A 21,375-nucleotide genomic window follows, 5' to 3' on the forward strand; every position below is an offset into this window, starting at 1 on the left:
CTCGCCGGTTTGAATCGTGTGCCGCGTGGGGAGCCACATAGCTCCCTGGCATTATGCGCCGGTGCGGGAGTGCCCCCCCATAGGGGCTGGTTATTGTGACTGGAACCCGCTGGGAGACTGAGGTCTGACCGGACCTACCTGTGACCGAGAAGGCTGACCCCCCAGGCCGTGGCTGACCCGCGTGCGTAGACGTGACGCAACTACCTGTAGATGCCCACCCAGTGCCTGTAGTCAACGGGAGTGCGACCGAGTCTGTGGATGTGACCGACTGGCCCCTGTAGTCGTGAGGGGACCCTACCTCGGGAGTAGCGGTAACGGACCATCGCCTGTAGACGTGGTAGTATTACCTCACGAGTCTGTTGACATGAGACTAATGCCTGCAGTCGTGGCAGGGCTTTATAATGAGTCTGTAGTCGTGACAGACTAATGCCTGCAGTCGTGGCAGGGCTTTATAACGAGTCTGTAGTCGTAACGGATTTGTGCCTGCAGTCGTGGCAGGGCTTTAGAGCGGGTCTGTAGTCGTGACAGACTGATGCCTACAGTCGTGGCAGGGCTTTATAACGGGTCTGTAGTCGTGACAGACTGATGCCTGCAGTCGTGGCAGGGCTTTATAAGGAGTCTGTAGTCGTGACAGACCTAGCAAAGCAACATTCCTATCTATACCATTTTTTTATATTTTTTTCTCTCCCCCCACCAAAGGCCACGACTGTAGGCGCCACCCTGTAAGAGATGCGCCAGAGGCCTGGCCATAATAGTCCACCATCCCCCATTCCCCAAGGCTATGCAGGAGAAAAGGAGGGGGTTGGCCCACGCCTGCACCACCCCTGACTCACCTGGCGGCCATGACAGCCACAAACCCCACAGTATCGTAAGTTAGCCAACCACCTGTGGACCTGAATAAACAAGGACAGACATGTGAGTGAGCGCACGGTGGCTGGGTGACCCTTCACTCCTGCCACCGCTCCTTTGCTGTCCACCAGATTATTGCGACTGCGCCCGAACCAACCCCCTGACTCGCCGTATGGGCTTGCGGGCGGCCCGGCTGCGTGCGCAAAGTGACGTGGTCAGCCCCCCTTTTTGGAGCCCTCTTTATATTTGATCCTTAAAACATATCCCAAATATATAATTATTTTTTTTTTTGTCCTGCCTTAGTACCTAGCCACTGTGCCTGAGCAAGGAGCCCTGTACCTGGACTGCAGTACCAGTATGGGCCTGTAGGTGTGGCCCTCTATCAAGCCAGGGCCTGCTGGAGCGCAGCAAGCCAGTGAGCTGCGCTGAGGAGCCGACGGCCGGCGTGACCGCTGCTCTGGGTATGTGAAGGACGTGTGACCCGTCGCTGCTGAGCCACAGATGAGGGGTGCCCATCTGGGGGACGCTGCACGTGGGAGCGGGGGTGCTTGGCGCGGGGCCTGGAGCGGATCGGGGTGCCTGTATCAGGGTGCCTGGAGCGGGGTGCCGAAAGCGATCGGGAGTGCGGGCAGTCGCCAGCGCGGCTGGGGCCCGGCGGCACGCTCGGCAGCCCCCCATGTTATACATAGCGAGACGGGTGTGCAGCCACCCTGCCTACCTAATCACCGAAGCGACGAGCCCGACGCAGCCGACCACCCGATTCTCCAGTGACGCACGCACTTCTCTGGCACCAACCCACGAGCCGATTCGAAAGCATTCGAACCGACAAGTGGGGGCAGGAGAGCCAGGTTTAAATAATTAAAGCCCCGCCTCCCCTCACACAAACACGGCACTCTTTAATTGCCTACCACTTATACTTGAACCCCCTGATTATAAAGGGCTGTGGTGCTATATACTGAATTTTTTCGCTTAGAAGGCTACTTTCAAACCTGCGTTTAGGTGCGGATCTGTCTGGTATGTGCACAGACGGATCCGCACCTATAATGCAAACGCTTGTATCCGTTCAGAACGGATCTGTTTGCATTACCATGAACAAAAAAAAAAAAAAAGGATCTGTTTTGACTTACATTGAAATTCAATGGGAGGCGCATCCGTTTTCAATTGCACCATATTGTGTCAGTAAAAACGGATCCGTCCCCATTTACTTACATTGGAAGGGTACTTTCAGATTAGCGTTTTTATTTTCCGGCATAGAGTTCCGTCACAGGGGCTCTATACCGGAAAAGAACTGATCAGTTTTATCCCCATGCATTCTGAATGGAGAGTAATCCGTTCAGGATGCATTAGGATGTCTTCAGTTCAGTCATTTTGACTAATCAGGCCAAAGAGAAAACCGTAGCATGCTACGGTTTTATCTCCCGGCAAAAAAACCTGAAGACTTGCCCGAATCCGGCATTTTTTCCTATAGGAATGCATTAGTGCCGGATCCGGCATTCAAAATACCGGAATGCCGTCCCCGTCCTGCGCAGACCTTTAAAAATGAGAAAAAAATAAATACCTGATCCGTTTTGCCTGATGACACTGGAAAAACGGAGCTGGTATTGCAATGCATTTTTCAGACTAATCAGGCATTTTTCAGACTGATCAGGATCCTGATCAGTCTGAAAAATGCCTGATCAGTCAGAAAGAATTACATGCGTTTGCATACAGTTTGCCTGATCCAGCAGACAGTTCAGGCAACGGAACTGCCTGCCGTAATCAAACAACGCAAGTGTGAAAGTACCCTTAGTCAGGATGGATCCGTTTGGCTCAGTTTCGTCAGACGGACATCAAAACGCTGCAAGCAGCGTTTTGGTGTCCGCCTCCAGAGAGGAATGGAGGCTAAACGGAGGCAAACTGATGCATTCTGAACGGATCCTTATCTATTTGGAATGCATTGGGGCTGAACTGATCCGTTTTGGGCCGCTTGTGAGAGCCTTGAAACGGATCTCACAGTCGGACCCAGAAACGGCAGTGTGAAAGTAGCCTAAGGCGCACCTAATGATAAGGTGTACCTAGCTATAGAGCTGGAAAATAAGATATTTTTTTTTTCAGATCTCAGATCAGACCCCCATATCAGATCCTCAGATAAGATCCCCATATCAGATCCTCAGATAAGATCCCCATGTCAGATCCTCACATCAAACCCCCATATCAGATCCTCAGATAAGATCCCCATATCAGATCCTCTGATAAGACCCCCATATCAGGACCTCAGATCAGATCAGACCCCCATATCAGATCTTCAGATCAGACTCCCATATCAGATCCTGAGATAAGACCCCCATATCAGGACCTCAGTTCAGACCCCCATCAGACAAATCAGACAACCCCCATCCTCAAATCAGACAACCCATCTTATCCCCACATCAAACCCCCATATCAGATCCTCAGATAAGACCCCCATATCAGATCCTCAGATAAGACCCCCATATAAGGATCTCAGATCAGACCCCTATATCAGGACCTCAGGTCTGACCCCCCCATATCAGGACCTCAGATCAGACCCCCATATCATGACATCAGAACCCAATATCAGACCTCAGATCAGAAGTTAAAATAAATAAAATCACTTACCTCTCCTGCTCCTCCGCTACTCTTTAGGTCCAGACAAGACCAGGGAGCAGTGAGTACAGGCAGCTCTAGCAGCACCCCACTCCCTGTACCTACTGCATACTAGTGAGCACTTCCATAATGGGTAAAGAAAAGTGCATCTTGTCATCAATATCAGACTGGTGGGTATCTAAATCCCAGTACACGCACCGATTAGCTATTTGAAGAGGCCATGGAGCTGTAAAGAGTACTTCTTCCTAGGTCAGTGATGTGACATTCATTGGTCACATGGTCTATGTGCAGCTCAGTTGCATTCAAGCAAATGGGCCTGGGCTGCAATACCAAGCACAGCCATTATACAATGTATGGCGCTGTGAAAAAATGTTATAGCATTCTTGAATGAGTTAACAAATTACCGATTTGTACATAGTTTTCTCCATATTCTTCTTGAATGGTCTTTGGAAGTTTCTTCCAGATACCTATACGTTGTTCTAAAACAGATAGTGGATCAGACAGCGGTGTTTTAAACAGTCCAGGCTCAATACAAGAAACGGTAACTCCAAAAGCCTTCATTTCTCGCCTTAAAGATAAGAAAAAAGATCCAGATTAACTTTCAAAAAAGAAAAACAAAAGTAATTTTTAGAGAAGAGCAACATTTAGAAAAATTCGATTTGGCAACTTCGCCGAAGTTAGCCAGGAGATTTGATTCATTACAAATTAATTAATCACAAATCACTATAAATCAGGTATATCCAGACCACTCTGCCTTAGGGTACGGCCACACAAAGCGGCCATGCTGCAGTGAAGAACCGCATGGCCAATTAGCCCAAAGCTGCCTTTCATTTAATAATGAAGACCGCACTGTATAGTCCTTCTTCATTGTTAATGGCCTCACGGCACCTTTAATGCACCTTTAAACAGGGGCTATTGCTAGTCTGGGGTTTGGCTGGTTAGGTCGGGGCACGATAGGTTCTGGCCTGCAATCTCCTGCAGGTTATTTCACACTAAACACAGAATATTAATCAGCTCTGGCCAGGGGCAGACTGGAAACCTAAAGTGGCCCGGGACAAAAACTTAAAAGTTGCCCAGAAGGCGGGTCAACACACGTAGGCGGCATCAGTAATACCATAGTGCAAAATACCTTCCTATCAGAAGCATATACCATAGAGCAACAGAATATACTGCCACAAAAGCTGTCCCTCTGTGGTGGCCATCAATAGCTGCCATTTTCTGCCCTCTTTCTCCAGTTGTCTTTGATTAAGATATGGAAAAGTGGGCTTAGGAGGTGAGATGTGGGCCACAGAATATGAATTCAGGAGGGCATGTGAGGTCTCTGGCCTCATCAGTACCTGATTCTTACAACATTATAACTGAGAACTTATTATGCACCCAACCAGCGGCAGAGAGGAGGGGTTAGGCGGCCCTCTGAGCATTGGCCCACCGGGAAATTTCCCTGTAAGGTCTGACTCTGTAGCCAATCCACCCCTGGCTCTGGCATACCTACTTCTCCAACCCCAGCGTTCTACTGCCCTACAGGTTGGAGCCCTTCTTCTGCTTTTCCAGATCATCTAATACCGATGAAAATATGTCATCAGGAACATCCAGCTCCTCCTCTCTCTGCATCTGCTGACTTTTCTAGAACATTGAGACTGTGAAGGATGATTTGGAAGAAGTAAAGCCAGCAAAATATGAGGATGGTTTTCAAGGGATGCAGAGTGGATGGTATTGGTTGGCACGCTGGCACCAGAATAATAAAGGCTTCCATCTTATTGGTATTGAGTTTCATACCTTAGATTATGACTGATGTAGGAATAAATAAAACGGATGCAGAACAAGTCTCCCTGCAGTCTCCCTGCACTCTCCCTGCAGTCTCCCTGCACTCTCCTTGTAGTCTCCCTGCACTCTCCCTGCACTCTCCTTGTAGTCTTCCTGCACTCTCCCTCTCCAATATTCTTCTTTTAATAGTTTCCAGCAACACTGTCCCTAGCACATGAGCACTTGCCACGTCTCTCCCTATACTCAGCTCACAGGACAATGGCAGAGACTGCACAAGATGAGGGTTTTATAGGGCTGTGACATCACAGGGGATGGCTATCTGCAGATTGGCTGGCTGCACAGCATTATGGGTGATCTTGCTTCCCAGACTTCTTACTTTCACTTTGTAATAAATACAGCCAAGTATATGGAACGCTTAAAGGGGTTCTCTTCAACAATCCCTACTTGTCGCAAGGGTTTCTTGACAATGAGATGATTACCAAGTATCTGGTGCTGGGATCCCCTCCTCAATGAGATGTTATTTGTTGAGGAAATCAGCACTGAGTGTTAGATTTCTCCACAGCGCCACCAGAGGAGAAATTAATCATTACACAATTCTCATTCTCATTCAAGCCACAGCCGCTCTTTGTAAGTGCTCTCGACTATACCAAATAAGTTAGGATTCTAAACAGGGCTCATTTAAATCACCGTATGGTCGTAGTGCCTATGCTGCTTACTGCAAATAGTGGTCTGCAATGCACGGGTACCAGCTGTGTGAACTCCGTGCTGCACTGTGGACCTACTGACTTGAATGGGTCAGCGACTTGAATGGGTCATGTCCTATCTTTTGCTGTGCGAAGCGCTTACGAGTGTTTCCGCAGGCTTCCGATCCGTGCCTCCGCTCCTCACAACATAGAACATGTACATTTGCCGTATTTTGCAGATCGCGGAGCCATTCAAGTCAAGTCATGGAGTGCACACGGCCAGTGCCCATGTATTGCGGACTTGCTGTTCCTGGTCCGCAATACGGGCATCACGATATATACGGTCGTGTGAATGAGGCCTAACTCCATAATCGGGTTTTCTAAACTGGACAACCCCTGTAAGTCTTTTACATCAGAATGTATTTACCAAATTATGAATTATCCTTACCTTAAACTGTCATTAAATCCTTCAACTCCAAATTTAGATAAAAAATATCCGCCTCCGCTTGCTGCGACTCTGCCACCGACACTAGATACATTAACAATCCTCCCTTTAGATTTCTTAATCAATGGCAGCACAGATAATGTGACGTGTATTAATCCTAATAAGTTAACTTCAATTGGCGCTCTAATATCATCAATTGTCAGCCAGTCAATCGGAGCGAGAGTTCCCATTATCCCTGCATTGTTTACTAGTCCCCAAAGACCTAAAAAGGCAAAGAAAAGAAAGGAAATAAATATAACTGAAATTATCTAGAAATTCTAGAATTTGGGCCACGAAAAGCTGAACCCTCTTATTGCAGAACTGACACATAGGAACATATCTATCTATCTATCTATCTATCTATCTATCTATCTATCTATCTATCTATCTATCTATCTAATTGTGATGTCTGTTTGTTCTTTACAGCCAAATGACTGGACTAAACTGCGCCATACTTGGCATATCAGATGCTTAGAAGGGGTTAGAGTAGACCATGCTTCAGGTCTCTAGGACCTACCATTCTTGAGATATTCACAATTAAAAAGCAAATATGGCACCACCACAAGACCTGTATTAGCCAATAGACGCTCACAGGTCCTTCATTCTTACTCTCACTAACGTATCTTTGCTTCACTTACATACACACAGTTTTACACCAGGTTTCTATAACAACCCAACCATTTTTCTTCACTGTTATGTGGGCGCTGTGGACGTCACTTTTATGGTGGCACTGTGGATGTTATGGGGCACTGTGGATGTTATGGGGCACTGTGGATGTTATGGGGCACTGTGGATGTTATGGGGGCACTGTGGATGTTATGGGGGCACTGTGGATGTCACTGTTATGGGGGCGCTGTGGACATCACTTTTATGGTGGCACTGTGGATGTTTTGTGGGCACTGTGGATAGTATGGTTATGGGGGCACTGTGGATGTCACTGCTATGGGGGGGGCACTGTGGATGTCACTGCTATCGGGGGGCGCTGTGTACGTCACTTTTATGGTGGCACTGTGGATGTTATGGGGCACTGTGGATGTTATGGGGGCACTGTGGATGTTATGAAGGCACTGTGGATGTCACTGTTATGGGGGCGCTGTGGACATCACTTTTATGGTGGCACTGTGGATGTTATGGGGGCACTGTGGATAGTATGGTTATGGGGGCACTGTGGATGTCATTGCTATGGGGGGGCACTGTGGATGTCACTGCTATGGGGGGGGGGGCTGTGGACGTCACTTTTATGGTGGCACTGTGGATGTTATTGTGGCACTGTGGATGTCACTGTTATCGGGGCGCTGTGGACATCACTTTTATGGTGGCACTGTGGATAGTATGGTTATGGTGGCACTGTGGATGTTATGGTGGCACTGTGGATGTCACTGTTATGTGGGTGCTGTGGACATCACTTTTATGGTGGCACTGTGAATGTTATGGGGGCACTGTGGATGTTATGGGGCACTGTGGATGTTATGGTGGCACTGTGGATGTTATGGTTATGGGGGCACTGTGGATGCTATGGTGGCACTGTGGATGTCACTGTTATGGCGGGCGCTGTGGACGTCACTTTTATGGTGGCACTGTGAATGTTATGGGGGCACTGTGGATGTTATGGTTAAGGGGGCACTGTGGATGTTATGGTGGCACTGTGGATGTCACTGTTATGCGGGCGCTGTGGATGTCACTTTTATGGTGGCACTGTGGATGTTATGGTAATGAGGGCACTCTGGATGTTACGGTTATGGAGGCACTGTGGATGCTATGGTGGCACTGTAGATGTTATGGGGGCACCATGGATGTTATGGTGGCACTGTGGATGTCACTTTTATGGGGGCACTGTGGATGTTATGGTAATGAGGGCACTGTGGATGTTATGGTTATGGGGGCACTGTGGATGCTATGGGAGCACTGTGGATGCTATGGGAGCACTGAGGCTGTAACTATTAGGGGGGCGCTGTGGATATCACTGTTTTAGGTGCACTCAGGATGTCACGGTTATGGGGACGCTGTGAATGTTATGGGGGCACTGTGGATGTTATGGTGGCACAGTGGATTTCCTTTTTATGGGGGCACTGTGGATGTTACGGTTATGGGGGCACTGTGGATGCTATGGGAGCACTGAGGATGTCACTGTTATGGTGGCACTGTGGATGTCCCTTTTATGGGGGCACTGTGGATGTTACGGTTATGGGGCCACTGTGGATGCTATGGGAGCACTGTGGGTGTCACTGTTATGGGGGTGCTGTGGATGTCACTGTCTCCAGTCCATCTTTGGACATCACTTTTATGGTGCACTGTGGATGTTATGGTTATGAAGGCACTGTGGATGTTTATGGTGGCACTGTGGATGTCACTGTTATGAGGGCGGTATGGACGTCACTTTTATGGTGGCACTGTGGATGTTATGGGGCACTGTGGATGTTATGGTTATGAGGGCACTGTGGATGTCACTGTTATGGGGGGCGCTGTGGACGTCACTTTTTTGGTGGCACTGTGGATGTTATGGGGGCACTGTGGATGTTATGGTTAAGGGGGCACTGTGGATGTCACTGTTATGGGGGCACTGTAGACATCACTTTTATGGTGGCACTGGTCATCAAAAGTAAAAACCCAGACAACCCCTTTAACTTCAGTCTGGTACATTGAAGCGAGATATAGGAGGTCTGAGCAAGTTCTGTTTATGTCTTTAAGGGGGTGCCAAGATTTAATCAAATCCTCTATCGATCGAATAAGGTTTAAAGTAGTATTCTGTTGTTTCAAGTTATTCCTTTCCACAGGATAGGGGATAGCTATTATATTGGTGGGGGTCTTACCGCCAGGACTCCCACCGATTATAAGAACAGGGGCCGCATACCCCCTGCAGCCCCCCTGAATTGAGCAGAGCAGCCAGTCTGCACAGTCGCTCCATACATTTCTATGGCAGTTCTTGAGATAGTACAATGCTCCCCTATATCCGGAACTCCCATATAAATGAATTGTGCGGTAGGTAGCGCACACGTGTGACCAGCCACTCTGCTCGTTTCAAGGGCGGCAGGGGATATGGGCCCCTGTTCTTATGATTGGTGCGTGTCCTGTGGATAGGGATAACTTGAAACAACCAGAATACCCCTTTAAGTATCTGGTCAGAGGGGCCTGACTGCTGGGACCTCAATTGATCACGCTGTCACTCCAGTCAAAGTCTATGAAACTGGGGAGGATCACTGACAGTCCCATAGAAATAAATAGAGTTACTGTATTCTTATGGAGGGGGGTGGGCATGACCTTTGTTCTTGTGATTGTTTGGCGTTCCAGCAGTCAGAATCTAATTGCCCAAACACCAGGGGCGAACATAGAAATCACTGGGCCCCATAGCAAGAATCTAAATTTGGCCCCCATTCCCCTTTTATAGCACATCCCAATACCCATTCCAGGCCTCTCCCTTTGTTCCATGAACTATGCTTGCTGCTGCGCTTTATACTGTGTGCCATCAGGGCCGGATTGGGATTACAAAACAGCCCTGGCACACAAAAGAGAATAATTTGAATATCGTGCAAAAGTTCATTTATTTCATTAATGCAACTTAAAAGGTGAAACTAATATATGAGACTCATTACAGGCAAAGCGAGATATGTCAAGCCTTTATTTGTTATAATTTGGATGATTATGGCTTACAGTTTATGAAACCCCTAAAGTCACAATCTCAGAAAATTTGAATATTACATGAAATCAATTTAAAAAAAGGATGTTAAATAGAACAATGTAGGATCTCTGAAAAGTATAATCATGCATATGTACTTGGTTTGGGCCCCTCAGTGCGGCACGGCATGGGTGCTATCCGCCTATGGCACTGCTGAGCTGTTATGGAAGAACAGGATGCTTCAATAGTAGCCTTTAGCTCTTCTGCATTGTTCAGTCTCATGTCTCTCATCTTTCTCTTGGCAATGTCCCATAGATTCTCTATGGGGTTCAGGTCAGGCGAGTTTGCTGGAGAATCAAGCACAGTAATCCCATGGTCATTGAACCAGGTTTTGGTACTTTTGGCAGTGTGGGCAGGTGCCAAGTTCTGATGGAAAATGAAGTCTCCATCTCCATAAAGCTCATCTGCGGAAGGAAGCATGAAGTGCTCCAGAGTCTCCTGGTAGACGGCTGCGTTGACTCTGGACTTTATGAAGCACAGTGGACCAACACCAGCAGATGACATGGCTCCCCAAATCAACACAGACTGTGGAAACTTCACACTGGACTTCAAGCATCTTGCATTGTGTGCCTCTCCATTTTTCCTCCAGACTTATGGAGGGTGTCAATGATGGTTTTTCTGCACAACTGTCAGGTCAGCAGTCTTTCCCATGATTGTGAGTACTACTGAACCAGACTGAGAGACAATTTAAAGGCTCAGGTCCCCTTTGCTCAGGGGGTATGGAGTAATTAGCTGACTAGAGTGTGACACTTTGAGCCTAGAATATTGAACCTTTTCTCAAAATTCTAATTTTCTGACATTGTGACTTTGAGGTTTCATAAACTATAAGCCATAATCATCCAAATTATACCAAATAAAGGCTTGAAATATCTCGCTTTGCCTGTAATGAGTCTCATGTGTTAGTTTCACCTTTTAAGTTGCATTACTGAAATGAACTTTTGCACAATTAAATTTTTTGAGTTTCACCTGTAGATGCAGAGTGTACAGATGTATAGTATATACAGCAGTGTACTGTTATGTGAGGTACGGGGTATAATATATGCAGTGTGTATAGATATATAGTATATACAGTAGTGTAATGATATGTAAGGTACAGGGTATAATATATGCAGTGTGTACAGGTATATAGTATATACAGCAGTCTACTGTTATGTGAGGTACGGGGTATAATATATGCAGTGTGTATAGATATATAGTATATACAGTAGTGTAATGATATGTGAGGTACGGGGTATAATATATGCAGTGTGTACAGGTATATAGTATATACAGCAGTGTACTGTTATGTGAGGTACGAAGTATAATAGATGCAGTGTGTACGGATATATTGTATATACAGCAGTGTAATGATATGTGAGGTACGAGGTATAATAGATGCAGTGTGTATGGATATATAGTATATACAGCAGTGTACTGATATGTGAGGTATGAGGTATATTAGATGCAGTGTGTACAGCTATATAGTAAACAGCAGTGCATTGACATGAGGTATGAGGTAAAAGTTACAGCTCGTACCTCACATATCAATCCACTGCTGTATATAATATATATCTGCACACACTGCATCTAGTATACCTTGTACCTCACATATCAGTACACTGCTGTATATACTATATATCTGTATACACTGAATCTATTATATGTCATACATAATATGGATGCAATGTGTACAGAAATATGTGGTCACTTATATATTATGGTCAATGTGTGTGAAGTACATGAGGTAGTGGTCACTGTAACTGTCTGAAATACTATATATGAGTGAGCAATGAATAAAAACAGGGCGTGGGGGTCAAATGAAGAAGAGAAAAGTGGAGGACCTCCTCTTACCAACTCCATTCTGTATAGATCAATGCAGAGCTGATTGTGAACTTCTAATACTTGGTGCTAGGGGTTGAAGGACCTGTGATGATGTCATCACAGGTCCTGGCAGATGTACTTTTCAAACTTAGGAATTACATAATTTTTGGCGCAGTTCCTTTACTAGATCCTGCAGGACCTGTGATGTTGAAGATGATGTCATCACAGGTACTGGCAAATGCACTGTTCTAACCTGGGAACTACACTTTACACTGTGCAGTTCCCTTCCATGACCTGTGATGACATCATCAAAGGTATTTTAGCTTTGGGAAGATATATGGGCGCAATTAGTAGGCGGGGCCTCTCCTCCACTGTGGGGCCCCACTTCCTCACGGGCCCCCTAGCAGCTGCATGGTCTGCCTATATGGTAGGTACGCAACTGCCAAACACTAAAGGGCCCTTTACATGGTCCAAGAATCCGCCAGATAATAGCTAATGAGAGTTCATAGGAGCGCTAGTTAGTGATCATCTGGTGGTGTAAAGGTGCTACCAATTACCAGATGAACGAGCAAAACGCCTGTTCATCAGGTAATTGCATAGTTTATGTAGGCATCCAAATCTTGCCGGCAAACAATAATTCTGTATGGGGATGAGTGAGTGTAAAGTGTAGTTCCCAGGTTAGAACAGTGCATTTGCCAGTACCTGTGATGACATCATCTTCAACATCACAGGTCCTGCAGGATCTAGTAAAGGAACTGCGCCAAAAATTATGTAATTCCTAAGTTTGAAAAGTACATCTGCCAGGACCTGTGATGACATCATCACAGGTCCTTCAACCCCTAGCACCAAGTATTAGAAGTTCACAATCAGCTCTGCATTGATCTATACAGAATGGAGTTGGTAAGAGGAGGTCCTCCACTTTTCTCTTCTTCATTTGACCCCCACGCCCTGTTTTTATTCATTGCTCACTCATTGGTGATCGCTCCTCCCCTAACTGTGGAGAAGATCGCCGCATGTATTAGCAGAGCTCTCCTCCACTGATGAGCAGACGACTGTTGGGAAGGAAAGCTTCCTTCCTGACAATTGGCTGCTGAATTGTCCCCTCTAAAGGGACCTTTAGGGGATACGTTTAGATGTTGATATAACACTTTTAACTCATAGAACATTGTCTACATGGGATATACCCTGAAAACAGAAATGGTATGTATAGGTTTCCTGCCTCTGAACGCAAGCAAGAGCGTTGTATTCACTGATAGGAAACAGCAATTTTGAAAATGGTGAGAAACTGAAAACACAAAAGGAGAGATTTATCCTCCCCATACACCACTTTTCTGGTGTAAAAAAGTTGCAAACCACAGGATGCACATTTCTAAATGGCATTGCCACAAAATGTATTCACAATTGTTTTTATGAATCCAGTTTTTTAAAGTGTTGTGCAGCCAGTACATACAGATGGCCCATCCTTAGGATAGGTCATCGATATCAGATCGGCAGGGGTCCTATTCCCAGCACCCCCATTGATCAGCTGTTTGAAGAGGAGGCGGTGTTTGTACCAACACTACGTCGAGTTACAAAGCGCGTTATCTCAGAAGTCTCGGCAGTACAAGTACTTCCTCTGTTAATACTTTCACCTTTATTGTATTTTTTTTTTTTTTTTATGTGCAGCGCCATGGAATTAATGTTGCTTTCAAACAAATAATAATCATAGCAATAATAAAGTGCTTGAATGGGACGAGCACTTGTAATAATTACACTGTACCGCCGCTGCAAATGAGACGGCGCGCAGTGTAATCTTAAAGAGGAAGCAGTGCTGGTACAAGCGCTGCCTCCTCTTCAAACAGATGATCTGCCGGGGTGCCAGGAGTCAGACCCCCTGACGATCTGATACTGATAACTAGAGATGAGCAAAGTTTTGAAAAATTTGATTGAGCAGTTTCACCGAAATTCCACAAGAAATTTGATTCGTTACGAAGTGATTTGTCAGAAATCGATATAAATCAGGTATGCCCAAGCCACTCTGCCTTAGGGTACGACCACATGGAGCGGCCATGCTGCGGACGGGTTGCGGCCATGCTGCAGTGAAGAACCGCGTGGCCACTAAGGCTCCATTCACACGTTCGTGGTGTGTTGCGGACCCGCAAATTGCGGATCCGCAACACACCCGCCCGGCACCCCTATAGAAATGCCTATTCTTGTCAGCAAATGCGGATGCTGACAGCACACTGTGTGCTGTCCGCATCCATTACGTCCCCATAGAAAATGAATGGGTCCGGACCTATTTGCGGACGTGTGAATGGAGCCTTAGCCCGCAGCTGCCTTACATTTAATAATGGAGACCGTACTGTATAGTCAGTGTTCATTGTTAATGGCTGTGTGGCACCTTTAATGCACCTTTAAACAGGGGCTGTTACTGGTATCGGGTTTGACTGGTTAGATGGGGGTACAATATGTTGGCATACCCACTTCTCCAACCCCAGCACTCTCCTGCCCTACAGGTGGGAGCCCTTCTTCTGCCATCTGCTTTTACTCCTTTTCCACATCATCTAATATCGATGATAATATGTCATCAGGGACATCCAGCTCCTCCTCTCTCTGCATCTTGCTGACTTTTCTAAGATGTGGAGACTTTGAAGGATGATTTGTAGGAAGTAAAGCCAGCAAAAGATGAGGATGGTCATCGCTAAGATCTGGCCCTGCTGGATTGACATGCTGGGCACTGACATAATAAAGGCTTCCATCTTATTGGTATTGAATTCTTCTATTAATCAGTTTCAGCAACACTGTCGCTAGCGCGTGAGCGCTTGCCACATCTCTCCATATGCATCACTACTAATAAGCTATCCTCAATATAGGTCATCAGTATGTACTGGTTGCACAGCTATGGAGCTGCAGAGCTTATAGTTGCTTCCTAGTCACTCTGTGGTGATGAAAACTATCAGCAGGTGATGGCGCCATTAGGATTTTCTTTATATGAACGCATCCTCTCTATGCCACTTTCCAGGTATGGACTTGTGACCACCAAAAAGAAAAAAAAATGAGGTTTCACCATCCAGATACTTTCTAATTGCTTCATAGTACATCTTATTATTATTGCACAGATAGGTCACATCATCAATTACAGATCATTATTAGATCCCAGCACCATCAATCTGCTGTTGGGGTTGATTGTCCTTATCAGATCTTGGGCCCAGAAGATACTTTGGTCTCCTCATGAGCAGGTTCAACTGTATATACCCCTGGACTAAGAAATTAGAAATTCAGTTTGAGAGGGAAGTTAAATTTACCTTTCTCTCCAACTTCATCTTTAACCCACTCAGCGACTCTCTTTACGTTGTCATCATCGGTCACATCCAAAAGTATAATCCTAACTCTTTGTGATGTTTCCTGTTTTAAAGCCTTAGCTCCGGACTGAGTTAAACAAGTTGCCAGAATTCTGAATCCTTTCTTGTCAAAAGTGCGGGCGGCGAGATTTCCAAATCCAGAGTCACATCCGGTTATCAGGACATGTTTGTCTTCAATCCTGCTAACTTTTAGACCATCCCGTATCTTCCACCATAGATAAAATAGAGCACCGCAACCCAACACATACAGAAACATCTTCTGTCTTGATTTCTGCTTTCTAAAAATAATACAAGAGGGTTGGAAAGATTCGGAGGGTAATTACTTTACAATGCCACTGATATATCACACAAATTCACTCATAAAGGCTTAAACAGATGGTCAGAGCAGGAAGTGCTATTCCTTTACAGTATTTTCAGCGTAGTGAAGAACATACCGCAGCAGTCTGAGATATTCAAGCTTCTACAACCCCATGGAGGCTTACTTTTTGCGCTCCACTTTTGAAAAAAACCTTTGACATATCAAATGCTTTGATCAGTGGGGTTCGAGGACTGAGATTACACTGCATTTTCATGGTGACAGGTTCCTTTTAAAGGAGTTTTCCCATCTATTCATTTGTGGCATATCGCTATCATAAGCCACAAATGTCAGATCGGTGTGGGTGCCAGGTGTGCACCACCAATGAGGCCAGGTGAGGCGATCACCTCAGGCAGCACCAGGTAGGGGCAAGAGGGGGGCAGCGGAAGGGCCATGGGCAATAAGCGCTTTCATTGTGGAAAAGGGGCCAGGTTAAGATATTGGCATAGTTTTAGTTTTCGCCTCAGGCAGCAGAAAGGCTAGGGGAACCCCTGGTGGGTGCCATCTCTGGGACCCACTCTTATCTTGTGAATGGGGCCACTTAAGTGAGGGGAGAGCGCACTGCACATGCAATAACTTCTTTAAGGTGTCAGCTTGGACCGAATTACTAAAATTACCACCTGGTAGGCTTCCAGCAACTTCATTACTCAGTTTACTGCTATAGTGATATTATATCATTGGCCTACCATTACTCATAGAACAGAACTGCATGACTGGATGGACACTACTGGACTCATTCCCATGAGCTGTAATCCAGCCATGACTTTGCAGACCCGACGTCTTCCCCTGCAAAGGACCATTAGAAAGTGGTTCCTGTGTCTAAAGGGAAATCTCAGCCAGTCCAAAGATTTCTGCTTGAAATCAATCTACAATACAACGTCTATGGTGCTGTTTTGTAAGTGCTTTGTTGGTGATTCAGCTCCATAAGGGGCTGTGGTTTGCAGGGGCCCAGCTCCCTGTTGTCGGATAATAACTAAAAGGTGAGTTATGAAATAAGTTCAACAAAGTGGAACTACATTTTGTAAAGAATAACTATGTTCAGATCCGTTACACCACAGATTCCCCTTGTGTGATGAAAAAGACTTATTTCAAGTAGAGTGCAAATTACATAATAAGCTGCACACAAGAGTAAGAGTTTCAACACAACAGTGTAAATTTAGAAGCCCACGAGAACTATGAGTATAGCTAGAAAACCAGCACTATGTATACAGTATAATATATTAATTCATGTGCTTTCAAAGCTGAAGATCCTGAACTTTGGGTGATCCGGAACTCAAATGCTTCAAGCACAAAACTGCAAAGCAAACTGAAACCTCAAAAAAAGGAGAAGACTGAGCAGGGTTGACCAGTGGATCTTTAAATCTGGTACCTTGTTCACTGCATATGGGTAGTGCAGCATTTGTTTGAGGATCTGCTGCGTTACCGCAGCTACACAGAGTAACAAACGGTATTGAAAAAATAATTTCAAATGGTGTGATATACCAGTTGCCCCCCCAAAAATCTGATTAAGGCAGAGGTGTGATATACCTATAATATACTTTCTATATAGTGCATTTGGGTAGTGCAGCATTTGTTTGCAGTTCTGCTGTGTTACTGCAGCTACATAGTGAAAAACGCTATTGGAACAAATAATTTTAACTGGTGTGATATTCCAGTTGCCCCCCAAAAAAACTGATTGAGGCAGGGGTGTGATATACTAATAATATACTTTCTATATAGTGCATTTGGGTAGTGCAGAATTTGTTTGCAGTTCTGCTGCATTAACACAGCTACACAGAGTGACAAACGCTATTGGAACAAATAATTTCAACTGGTGTGATATACCAGTTGCCCCCCCAAAAAAGTTATTGAGGCAGGGGTGTGATATACCAATAATATACTTTCTATATAGTGCATTTGGGTAGTGCAGCATTTGTTTGCGGATCTGCTGCGTTACCGCAGCTACGTATAGTGACAAACACTATAGGAACAAATAATTAGTGATGAGTGGCAGAGTTCATATTCGAATTTGTGATATTTTACAAATATTTTGGAGAATATTCGTCAAATATTTGCGATTTAAAATATTAGTTATAATCTACATTCTATTTTTTTTACTCGAAAATCGGAACAAATAATTTTTACTGGTGTGATATGCCAGTTGCTCCCCCCAAAAAAATGATTGGGGCAGGGGTGTGATATACCTTCTTCCACAAATACTGCTCTTCTATAGGGACTTTGTCACAGGGTCATTTTCAAAATGACAGGCAGAGGAAGAGGCAGGCCCTTCCGCAGGGGTGGTAGGGGTCGGGCAGGTGCACCAGGCCCGAGCCTAAGTGGGTAGTTGCAGAAGGTGCGTGCGATTACATCAAAGGATGCACCAGAGTTGGTTGAGTGGCTCACTCAGCCTTCTGCATCTGCACCCTCCTCATCCTCTCTATCTGCACCCTCTTCACTCTCTGCTGTGTGCACCCCCAAAGACACCACCACCACCATATCCCCTCCGCTCGAGTCAGAGGAATTATTTTCCCATCCATTCCAAGACTTTAGTGATGCACAGCCATTCTTGGCACCCGATCAGGAAGAGGAGGTATCAACGGTCACCACCCATTAGTCTGACGACAGTACCCAGATCATCCCAAGGAGGGTGGTCCCCACTGTTGCTGCCTACTACGAGATCTAGAATGTCAGTGGTGGTGAAGGTGACAATAATGACGTGTAGATGGATGCCCACAAGAGAGGAAGAAGAGGAGTTCAGAGGGAGAGACGGAGCAGCAGATAGGTAGGAGAAGGAGGAGAAGCAGGCAGAACATACATTGCACAGGAGGCAAAAAGCAGACTGCTAATGTATCTGGAATGAGCTATCCACCAAGCACGGTCACATCTGGCGCTCCCAGGGCGCCGGCACATGGGTCCGCAGTGTGGGCTTTTTTAACATGTCAGCTGCTGACAATAGTGTTGCCATCTGCAGCCTGTGCTGTCAAATCATAAGTCGCGGTAAGCCTAACACTCAACTAGGGACGACCGCTTAAGAAGGCACCTGTGTGGATTTGGTGTTACCGCCATGGATTGCATGCAGGCCTGCCTCTTCTTCATCTCCTCCTCCTCCATCCTCTGTTTCCTCCTCGGATGACTCCTTCTTTTCCTCTGCTACCGCCTCTTCTGCTGCGCCCCTCCAAGCTCCCCAGAACCTATTCGACGTGCCAGGTGAGACGTTGCCATGCTCTGCTGCTGCCTGGGAGCCAAGAGCCACACTGGTCCTGCACTGCTTTCAGTTCCGCAGTCAAAGGTCGATCGTGGATAACCCTGCTCAATTTGACAGTTGGTAAAGTGGTGTGCGACAACAGTGCCAATCTGAGCGTGCTGAAACAGGGCAAAATGACACAAGTACCGTGCATGGCACATGTCCTGAACTTAGTCGTGCAGCGATTCGTTTCCAAATACCCCGGCGTCCAAGACATTTTGCGGCAGGCCAGGAAAATCTCTGGCCATTTTAGAAGATCTTACACTGCCCATCAGACATCTGATTTGTGACTGCCCGATGTGCTGGAACTGCACCTTGTATATGCTTGATAGGCTGCTCCAACAGCAACGTGCCATTAACGACTACCTGTACGAACTCTGTGGCAGGACAGATTCTGAGGAGCTTGTTTTTTTTCACCGCGCCAGTGACTGCTCATGCGCGACGCGTGCAGACTTCTGTGGCTATTTGATGAGTGATATCATATTTTACACCTTCTTTCTGGAGCGTGCATTGCGTTGTGTCATTGATCAAGCCGTAGAGAAGCAGGAAGATGAGGAAATCGCAATGCTGGATGAATTCCCAGGGGGGGCTACTCCATCTGAGACAAGTCAACAGGACTCTGAAGAGGAGTCAGAGGAGGATGGTGTCGGGCAGAGGAGGTGAAGGAGCAAGACGAGCATGCTTTAATCTTTTCTGGGATCCCTGATGTTGACCGTGGCTGGGGGGAGGAGACCGAGGACGACATTATGCTGGATGTTGAATAAGGCATTGGTGTACATTTTGGCCAAAGCGTAATAAGCCACCCACCACGTCAAGGTCGCCTTCATGAGTGGTCCCTAACACTAGTTCCTACCTGTTATGGGCCATGACAGCCACACAAAGTCCAGGGAGCGCAGGCACAGCATGCACGTCAAGCACACTCCGCTTTTAACCCCGTCCGGTGCCATTACAGCCTTGATCGGATGCAGGGATGCAAGTACCAACATGCATGCTGAGCCCACTATATGCTTCTCCTGGAGCCAAATGGCTACTGGAAGGCGACCTTGACGTGGTGAGTGGCTTATTACGCTTTGGCCAAAATGTACACCAATGCCTTATTCAACATCCAGCATAAAGGCAGGGCAGAGTGCTGGTTGCAGAGTGCGATTGCATTTGTGTTTTTGCGTTTGTATCTGTATTTTGCCATAGCAATCTGCACCTGCATAGGGTTGTGCGGGCTGAATCCCCCATATTTTTTCTTTGAGGACGACATTATCCTGGGCGATGAGCAGGAGCCAGGCCACTCCACCGCTTCAGGTTTAGTGAAAATGGGGGCCTTCATGCTCTAGTATTTGAAGAGGGACCCCTGTATAAAAAGCATAAAGGCCAAGGACCAGTACTGGGTGGCAACGTACTTAGACCCCCAGTATAAAAACTAAATGGCGGACATGTTACCAGCATCACAGACGGCTGTCAGAATGCAGCACTTCCAGGCCTTGCTTCGAGAAATGCTGCATTTTGCTTTTGCGGGCGCTGGCAGAGGAATTTCCACTCACAGAGAAACAGTTGCATGTACCAATCCAACAGCGCATGCAAGAAGAGGGCAGTTTGAAGATGTGTTGGACACTTCGGATATGAGATCATTCTTGCAGCCAACCCATCGACAGCCGCCCTCCGGATCCAGCCTTAGGGAATGCCTAGACCGACAGGTGTCCAACTACATCGGGTTAACGACCGATGTAGACGCTATGAGAAACGAGGAACCCCTGGACTACTAGGTGTGCAGGCTTTACCTGTGGCCAGAGCTGGCACAATTTGCCATAGAACTCTTTGCTTGCCCGTCGTTCAGTGTCCTGTCCGAAAAGACGTTCAGCGCAGCAGGGGGGATAGTGACCAATAAGCGCACTCGCCTAGCTCACGACAGTGTGGACTACCTCACATTTCTAAAAATGAATGAGGCATGGTTCTCGAAGGAATTTAACACCTGTGACAACCACTTTTAATTGAATTTCCTCATGCCAGCCCACACATATCCTACAACACCAAGAACAAAGAATGGTCCCTGTCTTATGTAAATAATAGGGCATAAAAGGCCTTTTCTATCCGTTGAATGCCTAATGTTTTGGGCCTCGGAGGAATTCAACACCTGTTGACGACCACGTGTTTCAACTATTATAATTTGGGGATTTTTCAAGAGGGGGGATTTCGTTAGCCATGTTTTTAATCCAATTTTATATTTTTAGTTTTTTTAAATATATGTATTTGACCTGTATTTGTACTGGCCTTCAGTAAAATTGATAGCCATTGACCGTCTAATATACTTCCGGCCACATCTTGATCTTTTATGTACGGTGAATGCATAATTTTTGGGGCCTGTAATCTAACTGGCCAACAGTAAAATTGTTAGATGGTGACCGCCTAATGTACCTGTTCTTTTCTTTCTGCTTAATGCATAATTATTGGGGCCTGTAGTCCACTGGCCTGCTGTAAAATTGATATTCAATGACTGGGTAATCTACCTCCAGCCACATACTTACTTGTTCTTTTCTGTCTGGTGAATGAATAATTTTTGGGGCCTGTAGTTCACTGGCCTGCTGTAAAATTGATATCCAAAATGACT

At 46.1% G+C, this 21,375-nt stretch overlaps 1 protein-coding gene across 3 annotated transcripts in view; it reads right to left on the reverse strand.

Annotated features, from left to right (window-relative positions):
• LOC122945027 (dehydrogenase/reductase SDR family member 9-like) overlaps positions 1–21,375 on the reverse strand; it is a 30,268-nt gene that overhangs the window by 5,095 nt on the left and 3,798 nt on the right. For all 3 annotated transcript variants that reach the window (XM_044303835.1, XM_044303836.1, XM_044303837.1), the window contains 3 exons: positions 15,142–15,476; positions 6,349–6,607; positions 3,858–4,021 (listed from right to left, as the gene is read on the reverse strand). In XM_044303835.1, the coding sequence (XP_044159770.1) occupies positions 3,858–4,021; positions 6,349–6,607; positions 15,142–15,476 (758 nt within the window). The remainder of the gene's footprint in view (positions 1–3,857; positions 4,022–6,348; positions 6,608–15,141; positions 15,477–21,375) is intronic.

Source organism: Bufo gargarizans, chromosome 8 (assembly GCF_014858855.1).
Source record: "Bufo gargarizans isolate SCDJY-AF-19 chromosome 8, ASM1485885v1, whole genome shotgun sequence".
NCBI classification, from domain to species: domain Eukaryota; kingdom Metazoa; phylum Chordata; class Amphibia; order Anura; family Bufonidae; genus Bufo; species Bufo gargarizans.